Source organism: Drosophila navojoa, chromosome 3, assembly GCF_054131105.1.
Source record: "Drosophila navojoa isolate 15081-1374.11 chromosome 3, UAZ_NAV_1.0, whole genome shotgun sequence".
In the NCBI taxonomy this organism is placed as follows: Eukaryota; Metazoa; Arthropoda; class Insecta; order Diptera; family Drosophilidae; genus Drosophila; species Drosophila navojoa.
This window is the reverse complement of record NC_142891.1, coordinates 7,036,623-7,060,625: the sequence shown is the minus strand read 5'-3', so window position 1 is coordinate 7,060,625 and position 24,003 is coordinate 7,036,623. Positions and strand designations below refer to the sequence as shown.

Sequence of the window (24,003 nt, the reverse complement as noted above, 5' to 3'; positions counted from 1 at the left end):
GTTCCAATTGGCGGCCCGCCTTTACTTAGTATTTCATATTTGCTGCCCTCAGTTTACAATTTTGAATTGCTTCCATACATTCAATAGCTCTGTTAGGTGTGATGACTAAATTTTAATTTTTGTATTAAATATATATTGGCCGGAATCATTTTAGATATTTCATTCATATTTATTATTCTACAATTTCAGCACACGCGACCGAATGAATTGCCGATTAACACTAAACTTGCTGTAATTTGCAACATTGCCATTCTCCCAACTCGTTGACATGATTACTCAAATTGGCACGGTTAACCCTTTTGTATTTATTTTTGCCGCCCTCTTACAGATTTGAAATTTCCATATATAATTTTTACGCAATTTATTTTTTATTATTATTTCGCTTGCGCTTGTAATATTTCGTGCTACAATTTATAACTATATGTATATTACTTAGCGTTTACAAAAAATTATTTATGGCGCACACTTAATATGCGTTTTTACCTCGACTATTCCTCTTGTTCTTGAGTTTTTTGTTATTTTTGTTTTTTTAATTCAATATATTGTGTTGTGTTAATTTTTAACTTAATTATGCTTGCTTGCTCTTTGCTTATCAGTTCATTATTCTCCGTATAGTAAAATAGTGTATTGAATTGTTGTGATTTACATTTTAAGTGAATTTTGATGTTTTAAATATTTCATTTTTTTTTTTAGTAATTTTTGTTTTGTTTTCGTTTTGCTTGTATATAAAATATAAAATGCATATCAAATTGATTTAAATTTTGTTTGTTTGTTTGAATGATGTACTTAATCATAATGTAAAGTGATTTTGATGGGCGCGCATTAGTTACATAATTATATAATTGCATTTATAAATATGTATGTTTAGAATTATTTATATGTATTGTATGTATGTATGTAAATTAATTGTATTTAGTTGCTGTTGCTTTTGCTTTCGCTGCTGTTGCTTCTGCATTCCTGCCAATATGGCCTTAATTAGCATAAATAATTAATTGTATTCAATTATGAACGTAACTTATTATTGTTTTTCTTTTTAACTTTTCTCTTTTCTCTTTTGTTTATGGTTGAATGTCATTGTTTCTCATTTGATTTATAGAAAAAGAATTGCAATGCCAATTGCTGCAATTGTTGACTTAAATAGGAAAACATAAATTTAGGAGAGAAACAAAAAACAAATATTTAACAAAATCCACATAGTTAAAAGTATACAATATAAACGTAATAGGATATTAATTTTGTTTTCTTTCCTTTTCTATAGTTTAGTTTAAAAACAAATTTCTTTCGTTCTCTTCTTCTTTTGTATAATACTTTTGGCATTTCTCGCTGCTAATTAAAAAAAACGGTAAACTATGCAAAGCGTGCGTGCATGCATATTATTTTAAAGTAAAACTAATTTCAGTTAGAATTTGTTGAACAGTCTTTATGCTGATTGATTGCCGCTGCCACGCCCACTACGAGGCCTTGGCAAACTGGATGACGGAGCTCATGCGCATCACCTTGGAGCCAGCCGAGTTCCCTGTGCCACCACCATCAGCACCACTCGCCGCTGATCCAGCCGATTCGTTGCCAGCTCCAGCTCCGCCAACGCCTCCTGCTGCTGCTGCTGCAGCTGCTGCGGCAGCACTGTTGGAGCAGCTGCCGCCCCCATTGCCGGCCTCGCCCTCATTCATGTAATGCTTGCGCTTGCGCAGCGGCAGCGTCATCACATTGCGGTCGGCCATCATCAGGGAATCGCTTTCGGGCGAGGAACTGCGCTCCGGCGACTCTGTGCTCGAGCGCAGTCCAATGGCCGCCTCAACGCGACGCACTATATCCGGATTGGGCAGGGAGGATCTATGAGTGAATAAAACAATGATAATTAGTAACTATTGTTGAGGAGGGGATTAGGATCGACTTACTCATAGAGCGGCACCGGCACATAGCCCTTGTGCAGTCCATGATTCACCAGATCGCCGCGCTTGAAGTGCTCGATCAGCACATTCGCCTCGTGCGTGTCATCATAGTTGGCCGCCAGATCGCTGACTAGTAAAGTGGGTTGGGAGGCAACTGATGGCTGATGCTGGGGCTGCGCCTGTGGCTGTGGCTGCGCTGTGGTCGCATGTCCGCGTCGCAGCTGCATCATTTGCCAGGCAGCCTGCTGCACATCCTCATCGTTGTCAACCTCGTCGTGATCCCGTCTCGCTATGCTCGCCGCTTCCAGCAGCGCTGGATTGATAGTCAGTCCAGCTGCCGCTGCTGCTCCCGCTGCTGTTGGCTGTAGCTCGACTAAGCTGGACGTCGGCTGTGGCTGATAGTAGATCATTTGTGGTTGCTGCGCTGCTCCTGCTCCTGCTCCTGCTGCCGCCGTCGACTGTTGCATGCTCAAATCCGTAGGCAAATCCTCCTCCGCATAGCTGGGCAGCAGCTGCGCGCTGGCTACGCCACTGTCCCGACTCAGTGTGTCCGTGGTGGCCATATACTGAGGCGGCGTGGAGGCCTGACTGCTGGCCGGCGAGTAGGTGGACGACACGGAGCTGGGAGAGAGCGGCGCAGCAGCAGCTGCTGCTGCTGCCACTGCAATGGACTTGGCGCCGGCACGCGACTGTCGTGGCTTCTTCACTGCCGGCGGCGAGCTGGGCGGCGAATTGTTGCTGCACTCGGAATTGCTGGCTATGGACGATGGCGAACCGCTGGCAACGGACGTTGATGCTGCTGCAGGAGAAGCTGCTGCTGCCGCTGCCGCTGCCGCCTCAACCTCATCCTCGGGCAGCTCGTTGGCATGGCCCTTGATGTGCGCCTCCATCTCCTTCTTGTTCTTGAAGGTCTCGTCGCAAATGGTGCACTTGTAGCACTTGGCCCCATAGTGCTGGACGCGATGCAGCTTGAGCACATGGTTGTAGCCAAAGTCCCGGAAGCAGATGTCACAGTGGTAGGGCTTCTCGCCCGTGTGGGTGCGCGAGTGCACCTTCAGCTGCTTGGAGCAGGTGAATCCCTTGCCGCAGCCCGGCTCCGGGCACTTGTACGGCTTCTCGCCGGTGTGCGTGCGCATGTGGATGACCAGCTGGCCGGACTGAATGAACGTCTTCTCGCACACGGAACACTTGTGCGGCCGTTCGCCCGTATGGATGCGCATGTGGCGATGCAGCTTGCCGGAGTGCTCGAACGCCCGCTCGCACACGTCGCACTTGTACGGCCGCTCCTTCGTGTGGATGCGCCGATGCACCTGCAGATTTTCCTTCACACTGAAAAGCTTGTGGCAGAACTCGCACTCGAACGGACGCTCGCCCGTGTGCGTTCTATAGTGGCGAATCTGTGGGAATAAGGAGCAAGCATTAGTGGAATTTCACTTGGCAGAGTGGAATATATTTTTACGGAATTTGTGGAAATTCGTGTTTACCATGGAACTATTATTCTGTGATTTTAATATACAATAAAATGCCCAAGCACATCAATTTCTTAGTTTAAGTCAACTTTTTAGTACATAAATTGTACGCATCAGACTGGAATCTGGACGAATGAAAGGCTCAAAGACTAAGGAAATTTTAAAATTTTTATACGATGCATATATATTTTTAGCCAAAAAGACATACAAAAACAAGTCTCTAGCTTTTATATCTTCTGAGATCGACGCGTTCAAACATACTGACAGACGGACAGAGCTAAATCAACTCAGCTCGTCGCTCAAGATCAAGAATATATTTATATACTTTGTGGGGTCTGCCACGCCTCCTTCTGCCTGTTACATACATTTCAACAAAACTATTATACCCTGATTTGCCGTTTTCAATGGTTTCAGGGTATAAAAACTAAGAATAGGAGAAGTAATGTTGTCTTAGATTGCCTCAATTTTTCAGCAAGTGAATTTTACTTAGCGGAGGGGAAAATTGGCATGAAGAACAACTGAAAAGCTAGGAGAAACAATTAAAGAATTACCTACAATTATATGAAACACTCTCTGGAGGTTTCAGGGGCTCCAGACAGAACTGCCAATTACATTTTCATTATGGGAAAATGAGTGAAAAGACTCATTTAGCAAAAACTGAATTTCAGAGTACGTCTAGAAAGGGCCTAGACAGGATTACAATTACAGGAGTCGCCAGTGTGAATCATCTAGCTGTTCTATTTCAGGAATTTCACTGAATTTATAGAGATATGGCTGAAATCGAAAAATCAACTCACTTATCAATATAAGACAATTCCCACATTTAATACTAACTATTTTTGTTTTCCCACTCATTAGCTTCGCTTCTATCTCCCTTCTCCCTTCTCCCCCCTCCCCCCCTTCCATCCCTCTCGTTACTTACCAATCGAGCTGGCACCGCAAACGTCTTTTGGCACACATTGCACTGATAGGGATCGGCGCCGGCGGCAACGTTGGGCAGCGGCTTGATGGTCGGACTCTTTGGTATGCCCAGCGGCAGGCCGGCCTCGTTCAGTTCGATGGGCGGCGTGGTGCCAGCGGAACTGGAACTGAAACTGGAACTGGAACTCGAACTGCTGCTGCCCAGGCCCGACTTGAGGCCCATGGCAAGATCGGCGTTTTTCGCATGCGATTTCGTGTGCGACGTGTGGGCGGATTTGCTGCCAAAGGTCATGCCGCACTGCTCGCACTTGAATTGCGGCTTGTTGGCGTTCGGTTTGCGGGGCGTGGCAATTGTTGCTTTTGTTGATGCAGCTGAAGCACTTGTTGTTGTTGTTGTTGCTCCATAGACTGCCGGCAATTCTGTTTTAATGCGATGCAGTTGCTGTGTTGTTGTTGCATCTGCAGCTGTTGTTGTTGTTGTAATACTTTCATGCTGTTGCTGTTGTTGTTGCAGCACCAATTGATAGCTGGCAAGTTGTTGCTGCTGTTGCTGTTGTTGCTGCTGTTGCTGCTGCTGCTGCTGCAATTGTCGCTGCTGTGGCGTCTGCAATAGCTCATAATGCTCATGCTGGCCGCCAGGTGGCGCCACACCAATGCCACCACCGCCCGTCGCGGTGAGCGGCGTCTGCAGACAGAATTGCGTCTGACTGGGTTGCTCCGTCTTTATGAGCAGCTGATTAGCGGGATAGTAGACCATGTTGGTTGTGGATGAATCTGAGGATGAACAAGAAGAAGAAGAAGTAGAAGAGACCATAAATTAGTGAGCATTCATTTTGTAAGTAATTGTGATTGATTTTAATTTATGAATGATTTTAAACTTTGACTAAGCAAAAATTGATTTTATATATATAATACGATAAATTACAAATCGAATACAATGCAAATTATATATACCAAAAATACGAAAGAAAATATATATACAGTAAAAAATATATTAAATATATATAAATTTCAAAAATAGTTATGATTTTAAAAAATTTTAATAAAAAAAAAAATAATGACAAAAATAAATAAATAATATAAAATACATAAAAAAGTTTTTTTTTTCTCATAATTTTGAGTATCACAAAAAATTAAATAGTAAATAAAAAATTAAAGTAATAATAAGAAAAAGTATAAAATATAATGCAAAAAATTTATATTTGCATTAAAATAAAAACAATATATTGTTAAACTTTAAGAAACCAAACTGAACATAAATTATAAATTAAAAAATTACTAAATAAAAAAAATTCTAAAGTATTTAAGATAAACTAAGCAAATTCCAAAGCTCAAACAATATATAAATTGTTTCAAAATATATTACAGTTATTTATTATACAAATACAATAACTTGTAATGTATGAGAAAAAAAATCTTTTATAATCTCTTCCTATCGATAAATACTCAAACACTATTGAAGACACTCAATTTGAAGAGCAAATCTTCAGCTCTTCAGTGTTCAATGAACTTTGAATAGTCAATGCTAGGCATATGACAAGGGTTTTCACACTATCCAGATGGCTTAAGTGCTGTTTGGGATGTGTAGTGGAACCACCCTAGTTTTATTTTTTTGCCTTTTGGTCTTGACAACCTGCATTACGCATTTTCCTTGGAAGAAACAAAGCGCTGATGAGTAACAACGCAAAAGCCCAAAAGGTAGCCGCGCATACGAGTTGGTTTCGGTTTATTGGGTGGTTGGGAAAACCCATTGATGGGTGGGGGAGCAGCTCCCTTAACAATGGCATGGGAAAAACCCACCCTACGAACTGCGAACTACGCAATTTTCTGTTATTGCCGGTTCAAGTTTTCACGAAACGAAAAAAGAAAACGCATAAGCTTGAGGGGTAAACAAAGAGAAAGGGAAACACTGGGAGAGAGAGTGAACTACGCAATAGGGTGTTTCGTCAAATTTCCCTAAATTTGGGGGGAAATTATGTTGTATTCTATTTTTTGCATCTTGTAAAGCTCGGTAAACCGGCTTTTGGTAGCTCTCTTGATTTGTTATTTTGATAGAACTTCCCCCATCAAACGGCACGCTCCACACTTGCGTATACCAAAACAAAATGGCGCACGGCGAGTGGGAGCGCTGGGGGCGTTCAAAGTTTTTCCGGCTTCTTTCTTGAAAGTTCCGTACTCTTTTACCTTTCGCATTTGTTTTCTTTTGCGTCGTTTTGGCCTTTGCTTTGGTTATATCCACCAAATCCGTTCCGGATTTATTTAGCACATCCTTAATCCAGTTCGGCTTGGCTGACCAAGTCTTTTTCTCATTGCTTCGTTCAGTCATGTTGAGTTTTATTTGATTTTGTTTTTATTTTTTCAATATAAAATTTTGCAGTCTGTTTCAATTGAGGTTACCAAAGTCCAAAGTTCTTTTAAATGCAGTCCATAATAGTTTTCTTCTCTTTTAAATATATATGTTTTTATTGGTTAGGGTCGGAGATCTTTTTGTCTTAATGTTCGAAAGTTCTTTAGGTTTTTATTTTGAGGTAGTGTTAAATATTGCTTAATATTTAGATACACTTTCTACTTTAATTATTATTATTTTGGGATAGTATTTAGTAAAAACTTTTGTCAGACTCTTTTTTTCATCGATTTCTTTTGAGGTAGTTTAATTACAAGTTCAGACTCTGTTTATATATATATTTGTTTGCTCTTTGTGTAAATCAGTCCCGAGTTTTTACATAAGTCTTAAGTTCTAGTCTAAATAAGCATAAAATCTTTTATGACATAACTTTATTGAATATTTTTATTATTACTTTCTTTATTGATCATTATATATTATTTTATTTATTTGCACTTTTGTTTTCATTGAAATCCCACTTTTCTCCGTTTTTCCTAAACAACGATTTTCATTTTGCGCGTAATTTTCGCCTTGATAACATTTTTCTTTAAAATTTTGATAATTTTTTTCAGGTCTTTGGATTGTTGCACTGTTGATGTTGGGGGCTGCTGCTGCTGTTGTTGTTGCTGCTGTTGATGATGATGATGATGGTGGTGGTGGTGGTGGTGTTGATGATGATGATGACGATGATGATTGTTTTGGGTTACCAAATGACTGCCTTGGCCTGAGCAACGTTGCATGCGCATTTTTCTAAATGATCTGAGGATTTCATTCATTGAGAAATCAGTCATTTTCGAGCTCCACTCGTACACACGCACACGCACGCACACACATAAAAACACAAGCAGAGGCACACACACACACGCACACACACACACACGCACGCACTGATTGATAGTTAGGGAAGTTGGAAACGTTGCGCAGTTGGTTCACATTGCCGCACGCGAAGTGGTTCGGTTGATGGTGCAGCGGAGACTGGTGGGTGAGTTGCCCAAAAAGTGTGTCGAGAACCCAAACTCCAGACCGAAAAGCAACCACCACCAACAACACCAGCAACAGCATGAGTGAAACGTCCCATTGATCTGTGATGTTAAGAACAAATTTCCCAAAAAGTGCGCGAGCGAGTGTATTTGAGTGAGTTTGAGTGCAGTTTGAAAGGGAAATTCCAATTGGTACATTTGAGGGGAACTATTTGAGCTAGTCATATAAACATACCTAATTGGATATTTTTATTGGGCAATTATTTGAGCTATTTCCCATTTGAGCAACTGCATTAGCTATTGGGAAATTTCTTTAATTTTAAGAGGAAATTTGTAAATGAGCGGAATGTGAAGTGCCAGAACACTTGAGTGGGACATTTATTTGTTGGCATTCCTTATTGGATTTATGGGGCTATGAAAAGTGTTTGAGTACTTTCGAATTTGGAATATATAGAACATAGTGTATCATGTATGACTCATATCAAATGCGAAATCTAATCATATCGATAAAGAAAATTCAACTGAATCTAATACATAGTACTCCACATAAATGGAGCATATTTATGATATAGCTAGTTAATATCAATAATATGATATGGATATTTACTAGCAATAACAAAGTTCAAGCAGCTTAAATAGTATGTTAACTGTTAGCAATATTGTAAATGTATATTTCTTGATTAGATTAGATTCTAGGCTAGACGAACTGGAAACTGACCCTAACGCAACAACTCTGAAACAGCTCTATATATTTAAGAGATTCAATAGAGGTTGTGAGGGAAATGGGGTCAGAGATCTTGTCAAAGTTTTATTAACAAATTTGCTATAAATAGCATCCGCTGATAATTCATATAATCTAAAGATTTGTAATCAATTATATATAGATAAGGTTATATATAAAAACAAATATTGAAGAAAAAAAATATTATATGTTATATTATATTATATATATTATATATATATTTATATATATATTTATTTATTTATTTATATGTATATGTATGTATACAAATAAAATAAAATATATAAAAAATACATCTTTTTGTATATTTAAATATATAAAAAAATATTAAATAAAATATATAAAATAATAAAAATAAAAATAAAAATATTACATTTCATTTTTTTTCATTACATTTTTTTTTTCTTCTTTTTTTAATACCAACTATATACAACAAACTTTTAAATTAAATATATTAAAATATATATTGTAAACATTAACTAATCTTTGAAAATATTACAATACACAATAATTAAATTTTAAATTAAAACTACATAGACCTATATATATATGATATGTACACTTGCATATAAAGCTCCACATTGAGTTATATATTATTTATTTATTTGAATAGAGACTACAACAAGCTATTTCTTCTTCATCTTAACTCAGTTCCCATCGATCTTAGCCCAAGGCAAAAGAAATCATTTCTATGATTATTTCCACCTTCGACAACTCAAAATATGAAAAGCGCTAAAAAGCATGAAAAATCCAACACTCAAAACTAAGAATATTTTTCTTTTCGTTTTTTTTTTTTTTTTAAGCAAGTTCAAGAAACTTTTTCAAGTTTTTGTGTTGTTTGTATGTGTGTGTGTGTGTGCATTTATGTGTTTGTGTTGGACTCTGCCTCACACAATTCGTAAACTGGCGCAAAAGTTCATTAACATTCGACACAAAAACTATTTTCGTGTGTCTGTGGAAACGAAAATTAAATACGTATGTATGTATCCGTATTTATCTATCTCTCTCTCCCTTCTCTCTCTCTCTCTCTCTCTCTGCCTTCCCTCTTTGAAGGTAAACCCAAGAGCAACAACAAACATTTTGTCTTTTTATCTATTTATGAGGTTAAAAGCACGACGAGCGCACAATAAGAGCTCGGTCAATGATCGTCGAGATCTATTTGCCCTCCCCCTCTTTAATCACACTCTCTTACTCACGTTATATCTCTCTCTCTCTCTCTCTGTCTCTGGGAAATGTTAGGTACACATGTTTCATATGAAATCAAGCTGTTTACCGTTATTTTGTTGGGATAGCTCAGAAATGGAGCGCGACGCTTTAAAACTGGTCTTGAAAAAAAAAAACAACAGCAACAGAAAAGTCGAGCGTGCGAGAAAGAGAGAGAGAGCGAGATAGTGCGTGATCAGTTTGTTGGATAGATCAGTAAAGCGAACAACAGTTGTAAACAAGCAAGAGATGCAGCAAAGAGAAAAGGAGGTGGGGCTGACAGGGCGATGGTGGGCAATGCGAGGAAAGCTGCACTCAGAACATTCCGGAATGTGAGCTTTGATAACTTTTCAAAATTAATACATTTCTATTTATTCATTTCTATGAGATTCTACAAATTTTACCTTGTATGTATGTTTTAATAACAGTTACAAACACATAATTCTTTTAATTTATTATATGCAATTCTTGGTAATATACTTTTTTCATTACTATAAGTAAATAAAAATGTTTATTTACAGGTAAAAGCTTACTATAAATAAAATAAATTATGTTTTAGTTTTTTAAGCACAAATTTTTAGTGAAAATAAACGATAAACTGTATTTTTGGAAGATCAGCAAAAATTTCAGTTTTAATTAAAACTCTCATTTATTAGAATAATAAAATCATTGTTTTTAATTTAAGTACTAAAAATAACTTTTATATTGTATATAGTATTTTTGTTTTTTAATCTTAAGTTTCCTTTTCTAAAGTTCTTGTCCCATAGCTCTTTTACTAGTTATCTACGTCTGCATCCCAAAAATCCACTTAAGATTTGAAATAGCGCTCGGAGCATAAATCAAAGACAATTCAAGCAATTAGTAAGTGCTTCAACAAATAGCAAAAGATGGAGGCGCACACCTTTAGAAAGATAAGTAAATATATATTTACATAAGCATACAGATATATGCACATACATAGTATATTTATATATACATATGTATGTATATACTCTATGGGGAGCTACACCTCGTTGTTCTTCATGGATTTTATTTCAGTTTTTTATTTTTTGTGAGGTCAACGTACACTTAAATAGACGCAAATTGTAAGCTTTTCTCTCTTTCGCTATCTCTTTCTCGCTCGCCCACTGTGATTTGTTTATGTTATATGTATGTATGTCTGGCGTATCCATTACACAAATATCTAATAAGAATATTTCTTGCTCCGATAAGATATTCGCATATATAATTATTATTTGTTTAGTCTAGTCGAAAATTTTCGTATATTGAATGAACCTTTGTTGCGGAAATTTTTCAACAGTAACAAAAATGAAATGAGCGATAAGATATTGATAACGAGACAGAAGCGTGCAGTCTGTTACTTAAGAAAGAAACGCGTGACTGGGAATTTTTGGTTAAATGATTATGGAAATTCCTAGAAAAATTATTGATTATGGAGCAATTCAAAAGAAAAGTGTAATAAAAGTAGTAGTTTTATTTTGAAATTCGAAAGATGATGAAGAAAAAGGCCCTTTCTCATTAGTAGCAGTTTCCGATAAGAATTCTATTTGTATAACTAAGCTTACAAATAGAATATCGAATGTAAAATGTAGAAAAAGGCAAGTTTATTTAGAATTTATAATAATTAAACGTTTTGCTCGATCGGATTGCACTGAGTGTTTGCCTTCATGTAATCAAGCCTTTCACCTGAAGGATTTGCCCTTCCAGTGTCCGCAAACAAACAAAAATTGCGAAGGTCTAGACGATGAGATTAAACAGCAACGTCAGAGCAGAGGACACCAACACCTACACAGACACACATATACACAGACACATTCATAGGCATGCCTATTTATTGTCTATGTATGCGTGCGTACATACCTTTGTATAAGCGAGCAAACGAATGATGGACGTAGGCAAAAGAGGGAGGGTAAGTAACCAACACATTATATACCCACACACACACACATCCACACGCATACATTCATACACATAGCGGTTGGCCTAGGTCAAAACGACGCGACGCGACGTTTTGAGCGCTGAGCGTGTTCTATTAGACAGCACCCGGGGGTGGGTGAGCCTTCTTTAAACGGCGCGTGTGCAAATTAATATAATAATAACTTTTAATATTCCAGCATGACTCTACACTTTTCCAATAGATAATCGACAGCACTGACGCCATTTGTCATTGTAATAACATTCTACAAATATTGCACATACTTACATATGTTTGTATGTATGTACATATGTACAAATATGTATCTATAAATGTTATGTTTTTTTTGCGTTAGTTTGGCGAAATTAAATATTTTCATGTCAAGGTAGAAGGCGAAAGGAAATCAAGGCTGCCAGCAAAAAACAACCCTCAGAAATTTTCACTTTCGCAATGGCAATGGTAGTAGCAGCACCAGCCCCATGTGCAAGCGGTTCCCTTTCATTTAACAGCCTCGCTTTCCAGTCACCTTCCCATCCGCCCACTGTTCAGCCTGCAATCAGCAGCAGCAGCAGCAGCAACAACTACAGACAGAATGCTTACTCACTGCACAAGCGAGCTCACATAAGCAGACACACGCACACACACTGCGACAGTTGCGCATTGCCTGCTTGTGGCTGATGTTGTTGAAAACTCATGCACAGCCTCCTTATGGGCCGCGCACACAGTACCATGTAAAAACGCCAGCCACCAGCAATGTGCTGTCGAAAACACTTGCACGCCCTCCACGTGTAGTTCAAGTTCATGACAAACGACGAGCACACGAGCGATATGCAAGCGAGAGAGTGTGAGAGAGAACGTTGTGTACGAAGTGTGAGATTGCGTTGCTGTCGCTGCTTTTGTATATTGTCTGCAGCTGACGTCAGCGTCGCGTCGCTGTCTACGCCGACAGCGCCGTGCAGTTTTCGGCCGAAGGGAGAGTTCTTCTATGTGCATGCCTATGAGTGAGCGTGTGCGTGTGTATCTATGTGCGTGTGTTTGTATGGCCATTGCAAAATTTGCATTGCATACTTATTTTAAAGAGCTTGTTAAATAATCTAGAATAGTGCATATGCTAGGCATTTTTTGTTGATTACAGTTACAAATTACGAAAATTTCATTTACATTTTGATAGCTCAGCGTAAGTCCAAGCGGCGACAAAGCAACCTCATTCCGCGCTCGCCATCCAGAAGGGTCAACAACCTAACGAAAAGCTCATGACGACGATAATACATTTTATATTTTCGTATGTATGTATTTTCGAAAAATGTAAAGAAAAGAAATCCGAAAACAAAGTGAACATGTTCACACACACACGTATATACAATGTATATATATATACATACGAACGTATGTGTGTGTCTGTGTCTGTGTGTTTGTTAAAAGAAATGTGAAGCTTCCAGTCAGAGTCGAAATTTCAGCTGCTGCTGCCAAACTGGGGGATCGTGTTGTTGTTTCGTTTTGTCGTTGTCGTTGTCGTCGGGATCGCCGCAACAAGAACAACAACCACACTCAATACATAAAAATTTGTGAAAACCTCAAAATAAATACATGCACATACACTCACACACACACACACACACACACATGTATAAAATGAATAATTCGATACCGAAAAAAGAGGCGGCATGCACAAGTGTTTTTTTTTTCTTTCGCCGTCTTTTTTTTATACGTGCCGAATTTAATTTCTTCTTTGTTCGCTGCTGCAAAAAAGGGTGAAGGAGAGATGGGAAGAGAGAGAGAGAGCGAGCGAGAGAGAGTGAAGTGAAGATACTGTAGCAGACATATTGAATTAGCATTTCGCATCATTATTGTTAAATAATTTAATTAAATGTATATTTATGACTTGACAGAAACAAAATGTACAAATTTGAAGCGAGGTGTGGTTCTAGAATTTTGGTTTACACAGCAAGAAATAAACAAGTTTTCAAGTGTGTAAATAAGCATGTGATGTTTGTATGTATAAGAGATACAACATACATACATACATACGTATGTACATATTTATAAGAGAGAGGAGCAGAGGTAGAGTGAAGGGGCTCGAACTTCCGCTAATGAAAATAACATTATGATTGAATTTTTGGAGGTGTTGCAGCTGGGTGTGACAGATTGTATAAATATATATGTATACATATGTACATATATTGTATATATGTAGGTTTGTCAATTATTGAAGATCTTTTAATACACAAATTAACAACAATTAGGTATCAATTTTATTATACCGTATGTAAACCTGCTATCAAATGCTTATGCGTCAATGCAAGATCCTGTAGATATACACACACATACGCACATACATAAGCAAATACCTGTTTGTTTGCTACATGTATACATATACATATGCCTATACATACATATATATGTATATGTACATATGTATATTCTACTACTTTTTTTTGGCAAAACTCGTTTGGCAGGTCGTTTGACAACTAACCCTCTCAAAAAAATAAATCTTGCGAACAACTTGTATTTTTTATTAGAATCTGTGAGTTGGCAAAGGGCAAAAGCTTTTAGAAATGCTGCTTAAACACATTACTGACCAAGCCTAAGTCATAACTGTTTATGTATGCATTATATAGCTGGCGATCGGGCATAGGAACACCAGAGAAATAGCTTTTCTAGAAGTTTGCAAATGTTAATTGCATTGGACAGAGACAGCAATAGTGAACGGACCGCAGCACACAGCAGCTACAGCTGCGCCTTGAACTTGAATTTAAGCAGCAGCAACAGCAGCAGCAGCAGCAGCAGCAGCAGCGACTGCGACTGCGATGTGGCCTTCAAATGAAGTTCGGTACGGCGAGCAAATTGAAAATTAAATGCGCATAACAAACGCAAGTCTGCCGAAGAGAGCCAGCTATAGTGTCGAGAGGGAGAGAAAGAGAGAGGGTGTGTGAGTCGAGTGAGAGTGAGAGTCCCGGAGAGCTTGTGCAATGCAGGCGCGTACAGCCAAACGGTTGCGTCAAAAAGCAACGACGCCGCTGCAACTGTCCTTGAACTTGGCAAACTTTTTTTTTTCTTTGCTTTTGCAGTTTTTGTTGTTTGGCCCAACGAAGGACAGCAGCACTTGCATGTGCATGCACACACACACACACACACACACGCTGAGTGGCAGAGAATCGGGCGAGCGCATGCAAAAGCAGCGTCCACCATTTGCTTTATTAATGTGCAGCAGCAGCAGCAGCAGCAGCAGCAGCAGCGTTGACGTTAGCAGCGACGCTGACTGCAACGCCAGTGCATGCATACGGCTTCAAATGTTGCGCTGCCCATAGGCTTGCTTTTTCAAGAGTGTGTGTGTATGTGTGAGTATCGATACAGTCTGCGTATAAGAATTATTTAAAATGGCGGCCTTCAATGGAAATCAAGGATTTTATGAACAATCAAGGTTAATAATTATTGGAATTACAGGCAAACAAATTTAAATTTAACAAAATTACAAAAATTCCGGAAACTATACTATATGCATGTACATCAGAATATTTATAAAAGTTTAATAAAGAAAAATCCTAAATATTAAGAGATAAGCATGAATATTTATGTATTTTTAGAAATGTAAACAATATTTGGGAATATTCGAATAAGTTATGACTGTATATAATGTAGACGAGCTATTATTATGTATGTACGTATCATGATTACAGCTTGTTTCAGATTTCGCTATAAACAAGCTCGTACACGACTTCATTTTGTACATCATTAGATCTTGAAAGGGGAAGTCTCTCAATGTGACAAAACAGTTTTGTGCGCCGTTACTAAGCGACAAAAAAATAGAAAATAAAGAACAACTCAGCAATTTCACAATTCTCAAAAAAATAAATAATGAAAAAAACCTGACCACAGAGCACAAAATAAAATACACAAACACTATGAATCAAGAGTATGACGGGGACTACAGCTCACACCATTTAGTCAGAATTGGCAATTAGAACAAAGAACTAAACATATAAACCCGCTGTCTGTCTGTATGTGTAAGCCACTATATAGACCGATCAAATTAGATATAAATATATTTGTATAAATAGGTAAATATATAAGCAATACATGAGCAAAATTGTTATCCAAGGTCAATAGAAATAACAATTTGTTTATATGTCTGCATATGTACATATATATTTATATATTATATCACGAAAATAAACAAAATATCGAGTACGGATAGCAGTTATAAATACATACATACATATTGTTATATACAGATATCTTATTTATGTTTATATAGTATCATGGATAAACGCAAATACATCGAAAAGAACTTTCAAGAACGTTAAACGTAACAAAAACAAACTAACTAACGAGCACGTTAAGAACAACAATAATATTGAACGGCGAATGCGACTAGAAGTTACCCTGTATAAGTTATTGTAATATAATAATAAAGTTATTGCAATCGATATGATTAGTTATCGATAGATTTTTATACACCATACCCATAATATTTTACATTAGTTTGCATTGTAAACTAATATACCCTACTTAAAGAGCTTCCAATATGCACAGGGTATTCTAAATATGGCGGATCGCGCCGGCCGGAGGGTAGCGTGAGCACACACTCACACACATACAGTCGAATACACATACACACAGACGTAAGCAAACGTAGCTTTTACGCATGTCTGCGAACCGGCTTTTTGCATTAGAATCATTTTTTAGCCCGAAATGTATCCGTCAGATACTCAACTGAATATTTGTGCGTGTGCGTGTGAGTGTCTGTGGCTGTGTGCGTGTGCGTGTGTGTTGCAATACAAAATATAATGGGGTAGGCAAAGGGTTGCCAAATGGCATGCCAATAAAGCAAAAACAACAAAAACGATGAAGAAATTATATCTCATTCCGAGTCTCATTCTCATTCTCATTCATATGACCGAAACGAATTGCAAATTCTTGATAAGCGACAAGTTTATGAATTAACTGTAAAGCTCTTCAACTAATGGAATTCTGTGCGAAATGATCGCAAGGGGAAAAAGTCAAAGCAAAAAACAAATACAAATAAAAATAAACAATTTGGACTGATAAGACACAGTGAAATGGAATTTTTATGCTATTTATTTCATTTTTTTTTTTATTTTGGCATGAAATTTCGCTTTCAATGCTAACTAAACGAAGCGCAAAAAGTGGAACAATTATTGGCTTGGCACTTGAGAAACGAGCATTTTATCTCTTCCTCGGTCTCCCCCTCTTCCTCTTCTTCCTCTTGTTGTTCTGTGTGTGCTTACGAAATTTTTTTATAACGTGAGAGTCAATAGATATTTTTCTTTGTCGATAATTTAAACTTGCTTAGATTTGCAATTCATAAAAGAAGTTGGAGTGCCCTAGTCGGGAGTGACCGACTAAGAGCTACCCAGAATAGTAGAAAGAGCTGCTATTAGCCTTTACTATGGGTAATTCATTCTTGAATAACCTCAGTTGTAGCTTAATTTTAGTTTACCCTTAGAGAATGCTATCCAGATGTTATAAAATAGTTTCTATAAACCAAGCTCGACTCCGATTGTCATCTTGCGCCTCCGTCATAGCCCAAATGCTCATTTTTAATAGCTACAAATAACTAACTTGATATCAATAATAATAGAACATTTTGAGTTTTCAGAAGTCTAAATGAGATACGATTTGGGATTCACATGAAAGAGGTAGTTGAAAGATAAAGTCGTTAAAAGGAAATTAGATTTAGTCGTGATATATCTTTGAACAAGTGCTTAATAGTAACAAATTATTGCTTAAATACCTGAGAAGTATATAGTTGGCTATATAAATAATAAAATGCATATCATTATATGATATATCGATTCAAATCATGTATACATATATATTTATTTAAGCATTTATATATAGGAAATACATTTCATATCATATCTGACTTAAAGAAATTTATAAATTCTGATATATGTACGCAAACTTATACAGAAAAGCAAACAGGGAAGTGAAATTGAAATAATCTGATTTGAATAAAAAATTCTTTTTCAATCTCTCTTTCTCCATCTATCTTTCTCGTTATCTCTTGCTCTCTCTCTCTCTCTCTCTCTCTCTCATACGATTGGTAATCTCTCAATCAATTGTGGTTTTATGAGCACGACGCTTCGACGTTTCCATTCATAAAACGCAGCTAAGCAGACGCATGGAGAGATACATTCAAATAGCGCATCGATAAGCAAATGCTGGCCAAAAGCGCTGATAACAACAGGTGCGCCAGGTGGAACGTGAATGAACGCAGCTAGCACAGCTTGAAATGCTGAAAGCAACTCGAACACCTACGTAAATCAATTGTCAAATCGTTTACCCGTCGATAGCGATAACACGATAACAGTAACAGCAACAGCAACAGCAACAGCAACGGTACTTTGGTTATACCTGACTTGCTTTGGTTTTATAGCTGAACATTTAGACGCTGTATGCTACGCCGCATCGATACAATTTCCTGTGCACATAAATACCCCAAATATCAATTTCCAAGATTATTTTGGCATTTCGAATCGCTCTTGACGCTATTACTGACCTTCAGGCACAAAATTAGCAAATAGATAAAACACAAAAATACTTGAACAATAAAAAAAATTAGATAGATTCACGGGACTCTTTCTTTTATCGCTATAAAAATTGCATAAGTACAAAGTGAGCAATAAATGTTTTATTGTCCACAGAATGGAAAAAGGTTTATCAGAGGATTACAAATGTGTGTTTTCTTTTTTTTTTAATGTTAAGATAAAGAACCATATTTTTATAAATGTTTATTTTCTTTGTGGTTTTTAATTTCCAGCACTTTTAATTTGAATTACTTGAAAATTATTTTAAAGAAATAAAATAATTAAATAGAGTAAAAATCTTATTAAATTTAAAATATTTCATGTCAATTCTTTATATTATATTTAAATATTTTATATATAATTTTTCAGTGAGAGACAAGATTAAAGCAAGCGGAAGAGTTCTGCTGATGCGTGATGAACAAGCCTATTTAAAATATATATATAATTTAAATATATAAGAAAAGTTATTCAATTTGTTCATGTATTCAATCCTTTGCAATTATCTTTAGAGATATAAATCACCTATAAAGTTCTTTAATCTTCCTTTAGATATTATCAACGAAAGTCTGCCCAAAGCTCGTCATTTAATAGCCTTGGGAACTGTCCAGCTCATGTTGATAATAAATAAAAAGTTTTTCGCCTACTGACAAACTCTATCTATGGCATTATCAGTAATTAGCGAACATAAAGAATCGTGTGATCCTTCTTTATTATGTATGCCAAGTGGGTGTGACTCATGCGATTGCAGGTAATGAGTCACAGTGGTTTAGGAAACCCCTTTGATATACAATTGATCATTATCGAAAAGTGTTTGAAATCAGTGTGAAAGACCCATGGGACTTGGATGATGTCGGTGACTCAAGTGCCCCACAGGGTTGAGTCATCTGGAATCTAGTTGAGATAGGATATTTTATGGGTGGTACTTAATGAGTGGGTGGGTGATTGGGTGCTTAGCTCAAAGTCCAATAAAGCTAATTATTCAATATATTTAAATAGATAAATATCTCATCATGATGAAACTGATTTCCCATACAATCTAATATTTTTGCCGAATCATGGGGCGTATGCGTAATTTTGGCGTATGAGAGTACTTGAACTTAGCTAGAATTTCGTGTTTACAAAGGGAATACATATATATATTATAAACATATACTTCTGGAAGCGTCATTTTAGAACATTTCTAATGTGTGAAATTTTTGGTTTGCTCATTCGCCTACATTATCTCATATATATATATTAAGTATACGACGCGTGTACAATAACAAAATAAATCTTTATATTTCTTTGTATATATTTAACAAAATATAACTGATATATAATAAATAAATAAAAATTTATAAGAATTCAAAGAAATTTTATCAGATTATATATACTTCTTATTGTAAATATATATTTTTTTATAAATATTCCAATAAAATAATCTACAACAAAAATTTGCATGTAAAAAAATAGTATATATTTTTGCATTTTATATTATATTTTAATTATAAAAAAATTAAATAATATTTAAATTTTTAACATTTTTTATTATTTGCTGTAAGCAAAAACTTACCATAAAATTAACAGAAAATCCACAATAAAAATTGATAAAATATTCCTTGCTTTATTGCCAAAAGGCGAATCCAAATTCTTGCTTGTTTGGAGATTATTTATTTTTTAATTATATATGCACGAGGATTGTACGGTTATTTTGCAGTTGCAATTTTTATGTGTTATTTATTTGGCTAAAAACACTTGTTGTCGCGCGAATCGACGGGCGGCAAGTGTTTCGTAGAACTTTTTCACTGTTGCGCACTCGAGGCGAGATATGAACAAAATAATCGCCGTGAAACGTCTCTCACTCTCTCTTTCTATCTCTCTCACTCACTCTGTTGCTGTTGCTTTGAAGGCATATAACAAGTCTGCACTTGTCGCTCGAGCAAATTACCAAATTTTGCTTTGAGCGTGTGTGTGTGTGTGTGTGTGAGTGTGTATGTGTGCGCGCCCGTTAGAATCAGAACTATGTTACGCGAGGCAACGACGCTGACTGAGCGAACGCAACGATCGTCGCTGTCTGATATTAAAATTGTATAAGAATTGAGCAGCAGCAGCAGCAGGCAACTGAGCTGAGCTGAGCTGAGCAGAGCAGCAGCGCAGTTGACGCAGTCAAAAGTTGACTGTTCTTAATCGTTGTGCGAGCGAGAGCGTGAGCGCGAGCGAACCAGTCGTGTGTTCGTGTGTGTGTGTGTGGGTGTGTGACGCTGCCTTAGCTTTGGCGACGATTTGCTGCTTGCGTCTAATTTTTTGTTATTTATTCATTATTTTTTCATATAGATTTTCAAGTTGAATTTACGTTTGTTGCTGTTGTTGTTATTGTTTCTGTTGCTGCGGCGAATTTCCGTATCAAAGGTTCACACATACAGATGCTCAAGTGTATGTGCGTGTTATTTATAATCTTTGCTGCTTTTGATTATTTGTATGTGTATTTGTAGCTGCGCAGCACTATGATTGCTGTTGTTGTTGTTGTTGCTGTTACCGCTCTGCTATTAGCGTTTTGTTGTTGCGCACATTCACACGCCACTATAAACAATATTGACCTAGGTTATATATACTATATACGCATATACACACATACATATATGTACACACACGCATACTTCAGTATTTCTGATTCTTTTTCACACTCCGTAATATATTTAATCGTTTTTTGTTTTTTCTAGGTTATATTTTAAGTAATAATTTGATACACTTTTTGCATTGATTAAATTACATAGTATGTTTAATATTTATAATATATATTCGTTATCAGCCTTTAGTTAAACAAACAATTTACCGTACATAGTAAAAAACACAAATTGATTTAAGAATTGCACTTTTTGTTGTTGTTAAAGAAAACACTTTAAGATTTGCTACGCTTTAGTTTTAATTATTAAAACTAAACAATAAGGCAAAGGAGATCAAATAACGTTGATTATTATTTTATTCGTTTTCGTTTTCATTTTTTGTTCTGTTGAACTATTTAAACAGCAGCTTTTTTGCTTTTTGCTTAGTTAAAAGCTTTCTAATACTATTGAAAGTTCTCTAAAGAACAGAAAACGCTGCCGTTAGTCGTGTTGACGCGTCGCCAGCTCGCTGAGAAATACGAAATGGCGGCCAGCGTTCAAAATTTGCCGAGAACAACACGCTGGCAGCGCAGCGGCGTAGCGAGCAGTGCGCAGCGACGCAACTGTGACTGCGCAGTCGACGCTATTATTGAATGACAGCAGCGACTGCGACAGAGACTGCGGCAGTAGCAGCGTCAACTGAAGAATGAAAGCGCTGTGTGTGCAAGTATGAGTGAGTGTGTGTGTGTGTATCTGTGTGTGTATTTTTGTGTGTATGCGTGTGAGTTGCTGTGCCTGTGTTTGGGTGCGTAAGCCGGCATTTGAGACAGCAGCTGCTGCGACTGCTTCTAACGCATGTAGATATTGTAGATACAAAAGCTGACGCTGTTTTTTTTTTTTTTTTTTTTTGCAGGCGCAATGGCGTGCTGCTGCTGCTGATATTTTCGGCGATTGCCTTTGTTGCGTTGGCGTTAGCGTCGACTGCGACGCGTGGCGAAGCGTCAGCGGCGACAAACGCGCTCAACTTACTCAATAAAATTTTTATTATGATATCTACGCACACGAATATAATTCGTACGGCTGTTCAATTTGCATTGTTGCTGGAGTTGCTGTTGCTGCTGCTACCGTTGTTGTTATTGTTGGTGGTGATTTGCTTTCGGTTCTTATCGCCGTTGCTTCTGCTGTTGCGGCTGTTGTTGCTGTTGTTTTTCGCTCTTCTTGTATTTGGTCAGTTGTTTTTTTTTTGTTCGCCGTATTTTCGCAGCTTTTTTCTCTGCTGGTGACGTATGCGTCTGTATATACAATACCCTATATGTATGTATGTATGTATGTACAGATAGAAGGTGTGTGTGTGTGCGTGAGTGTGGAGGGTTCAATTTGTGATTTGTTAGCATGAATCGAAACATTTACGATGCTTTCGTCAACTTCGTAGATAGCAAAAGATTAAAGATCACCTGATACAAAGTGCAAGTCGCAATTAAATTGACATAGGCCATATAAAAATATGAACTTTGTAGCGTTACTTACTTGCGTTAGGCATTAAAGCGAGCGATAAACAATTCAATTTATTATTATAATACGAGAATTACCTACATACATTGTCGCATTCCCTTTGTCTATGGCAATTAGCAATACAATATCTTAAACGAGTCAATGCCCTTTCCGAAACTGTGTAGCCAATGTCTGCTGTAGCATTTCTACTCCTCCTCCTCCTCCCCCCGCCCACTACACAGCACTCTTACCTCTCTTGTACTTCTGCATGCATATCTTTCGCTCTGCCCATTCCCCACTTTTCGATTTTATTCAAGCAGTGCATTGACCCCATATTTCTTCTGTCGGGACAACATTTATAGTACAACAGCAAAATACAGAAATTCAAAAAATAAAACAACAAAAATTAAAATTATTATGCATAAATAAGAAGTTGTCCGAAATTCGGCGAAAATGTTCAAGAAATTTCAATAAATGCAGCGGCCGTGCGCAGCCAGCGACAGAGCGTTTCCGCTGCTCGCAATGCAGTCGACGCAGCTGCTACGGCTGCTGCTGCTGCTGCGGGGGGGCGTACGTTTTTTTGAACGTTGCAATAAATTCAAGCTTCATCCCTTTTTGGCAACGACCAACACCAACACAAACGGTAGCGAGCCAAAAAATATATGTATGTATGTATTTAAAAAAAAAAAGAGAGAGAGAGAGGAGAAAAAAATTAAATACAACCCAAACCCAAAATGTCTGCAACGCTGTCGGTTGCAAAGGGCAATGCCAGAACAAAAGCAACAACAGCAGCGCAGTTGTAGTCGCAGCAGCAGCAGCAGCAGCAGCAGCAGCAGAGGCAGCAGCAGCACTCGCAGCAGATTCGCGTGGCGGACGTGCAACGGTTTTCAACAGCTGACTATGTGAGGCCGTGCCACAGTTTTCGACACGTGCTGCACATGCAGAGGGCGCAAGCAGCGCGCCGCACACTCAAGAGTTTGTTGCATGGCTGCCTCTCTCTCTCTCCCTCTCTCTCTCTCTCTTTCGTGCGCCGTGCTAATGTGCAATTGTGAAGGTTGTTGCCGTGCTGCATGGGACAGTTAATGCGAGTCTGCGTCTGGTCGCTTGCCAGCTGCTTGAATCATTAGACACATAGGTTGAATGGGCGGAGAAGGTGCAGCCTTAGGAGCTGCAACTTTCATTGCAATATTCATGCAGCCCTGGCTTTCCGAATAGAGCTCCCTAAATTGATAAATAAATACAGAATACTTAAATGTAAGTGATAGACAGAGAGAGAAGGCGGAGGGGGGTTTCTAATGTTATCATTATCATTGACAATGCTATTTTAATTTTAATTATTATTGCCATTTTCTATGACCCAATTATAGAATATTATTATATACTATAAAAACTTGCCAAATTAAAAAAAAAAAAAAAAATCAATTCATTAGTCTGCAAAAACTCCAACAATATCAATCAATATATTTATCATATATGTATGTATGTATGTATATAGGTACTAAAAACAATTAGTGGAAATTTCTTGTATGGCTTTTGCCACATTTCCGGGCGGCATTCCAAGACCTTGACAGGGACAGCACATTAATGCCAGATACCACCAGCTGATATAGTGCGGTTTCCCAGAACTCGGGGAAGGCAAATTAGAAAACAGTTGACAACGAATTGCACCATTATGAGAGTGTGAATCACAATGCATTTGGTCCCTCATGGGTCTGTTTTGACTGTCTTTGATAATGGGCTTCATAATACACCCATTTGTTGGTCAAGGCGATAACAATCAAATGATTTCTTAATTCTTAATTGGTTTTTCATATTCTAGATCCATGAATTGTGTGGGATCTCATAGCGCACTGATTTACTTTCAAAGGGGCCAA

The 24,003-nt window shown here is 37.5% G+C and overlaps 2 protein-coding genes across 3 annotated transcripts; both read right to left on the bottom strand.

Annotated features, from left to right (window-relative positions):
- Positions 1-346: 346 nt before the first annotated feature.
- On the bottom strand, positions 347-21,190 carry Kr-h1 (Kruppel homolog 1). 2 transcript variants are annotated; one of them, XM_030386077.2, is made up of 4 exons: positions 19,609-21,190; positions 4,284-5,056; positions 1,899-3,289; positions 347-1,833 (listed from the first exon to the last, which is right to left on the bottom strand). In XM_030386077.2, exons 2-4 carry the CDS (start codon positions 5,037-5,039, stop codon positions 1,452-1,454), a joined length of 2,529 nt encoding a protein of 842 aa, XP_030241937.2. In that variant the 5' UTR covers positions 5,040-5,056; positions 19,609-21,190; the 3' UTR covers positions 347-1,451. The 2 variants fall into 2 exon arrangements, with proteins under 2 accessions (XP_030241937.2, XP_089114227.1); XM_089258101.1 differs by lacking the exon at positions 19,609-21,190 and adding an exon at positions 6,467-6,621.
- Positions 6,625-7,793, bottom strand: LOC115563329 (uncharacterized). The gene has a single exon (XM_030386083.2). The coding sequence runs from the start codon at positions 7,454-7,456 to the stop codon at positions 7,160-7,162; it is 297 nt and encodes a 98-aa protein (XP_030241943.2). The 5' UTR covers positions 7,457-7,793; the 3' UTR covers positions 6,625-7,159.
- Positions 21,191-24,003: the final 2,813 nt, after the last annotated feature.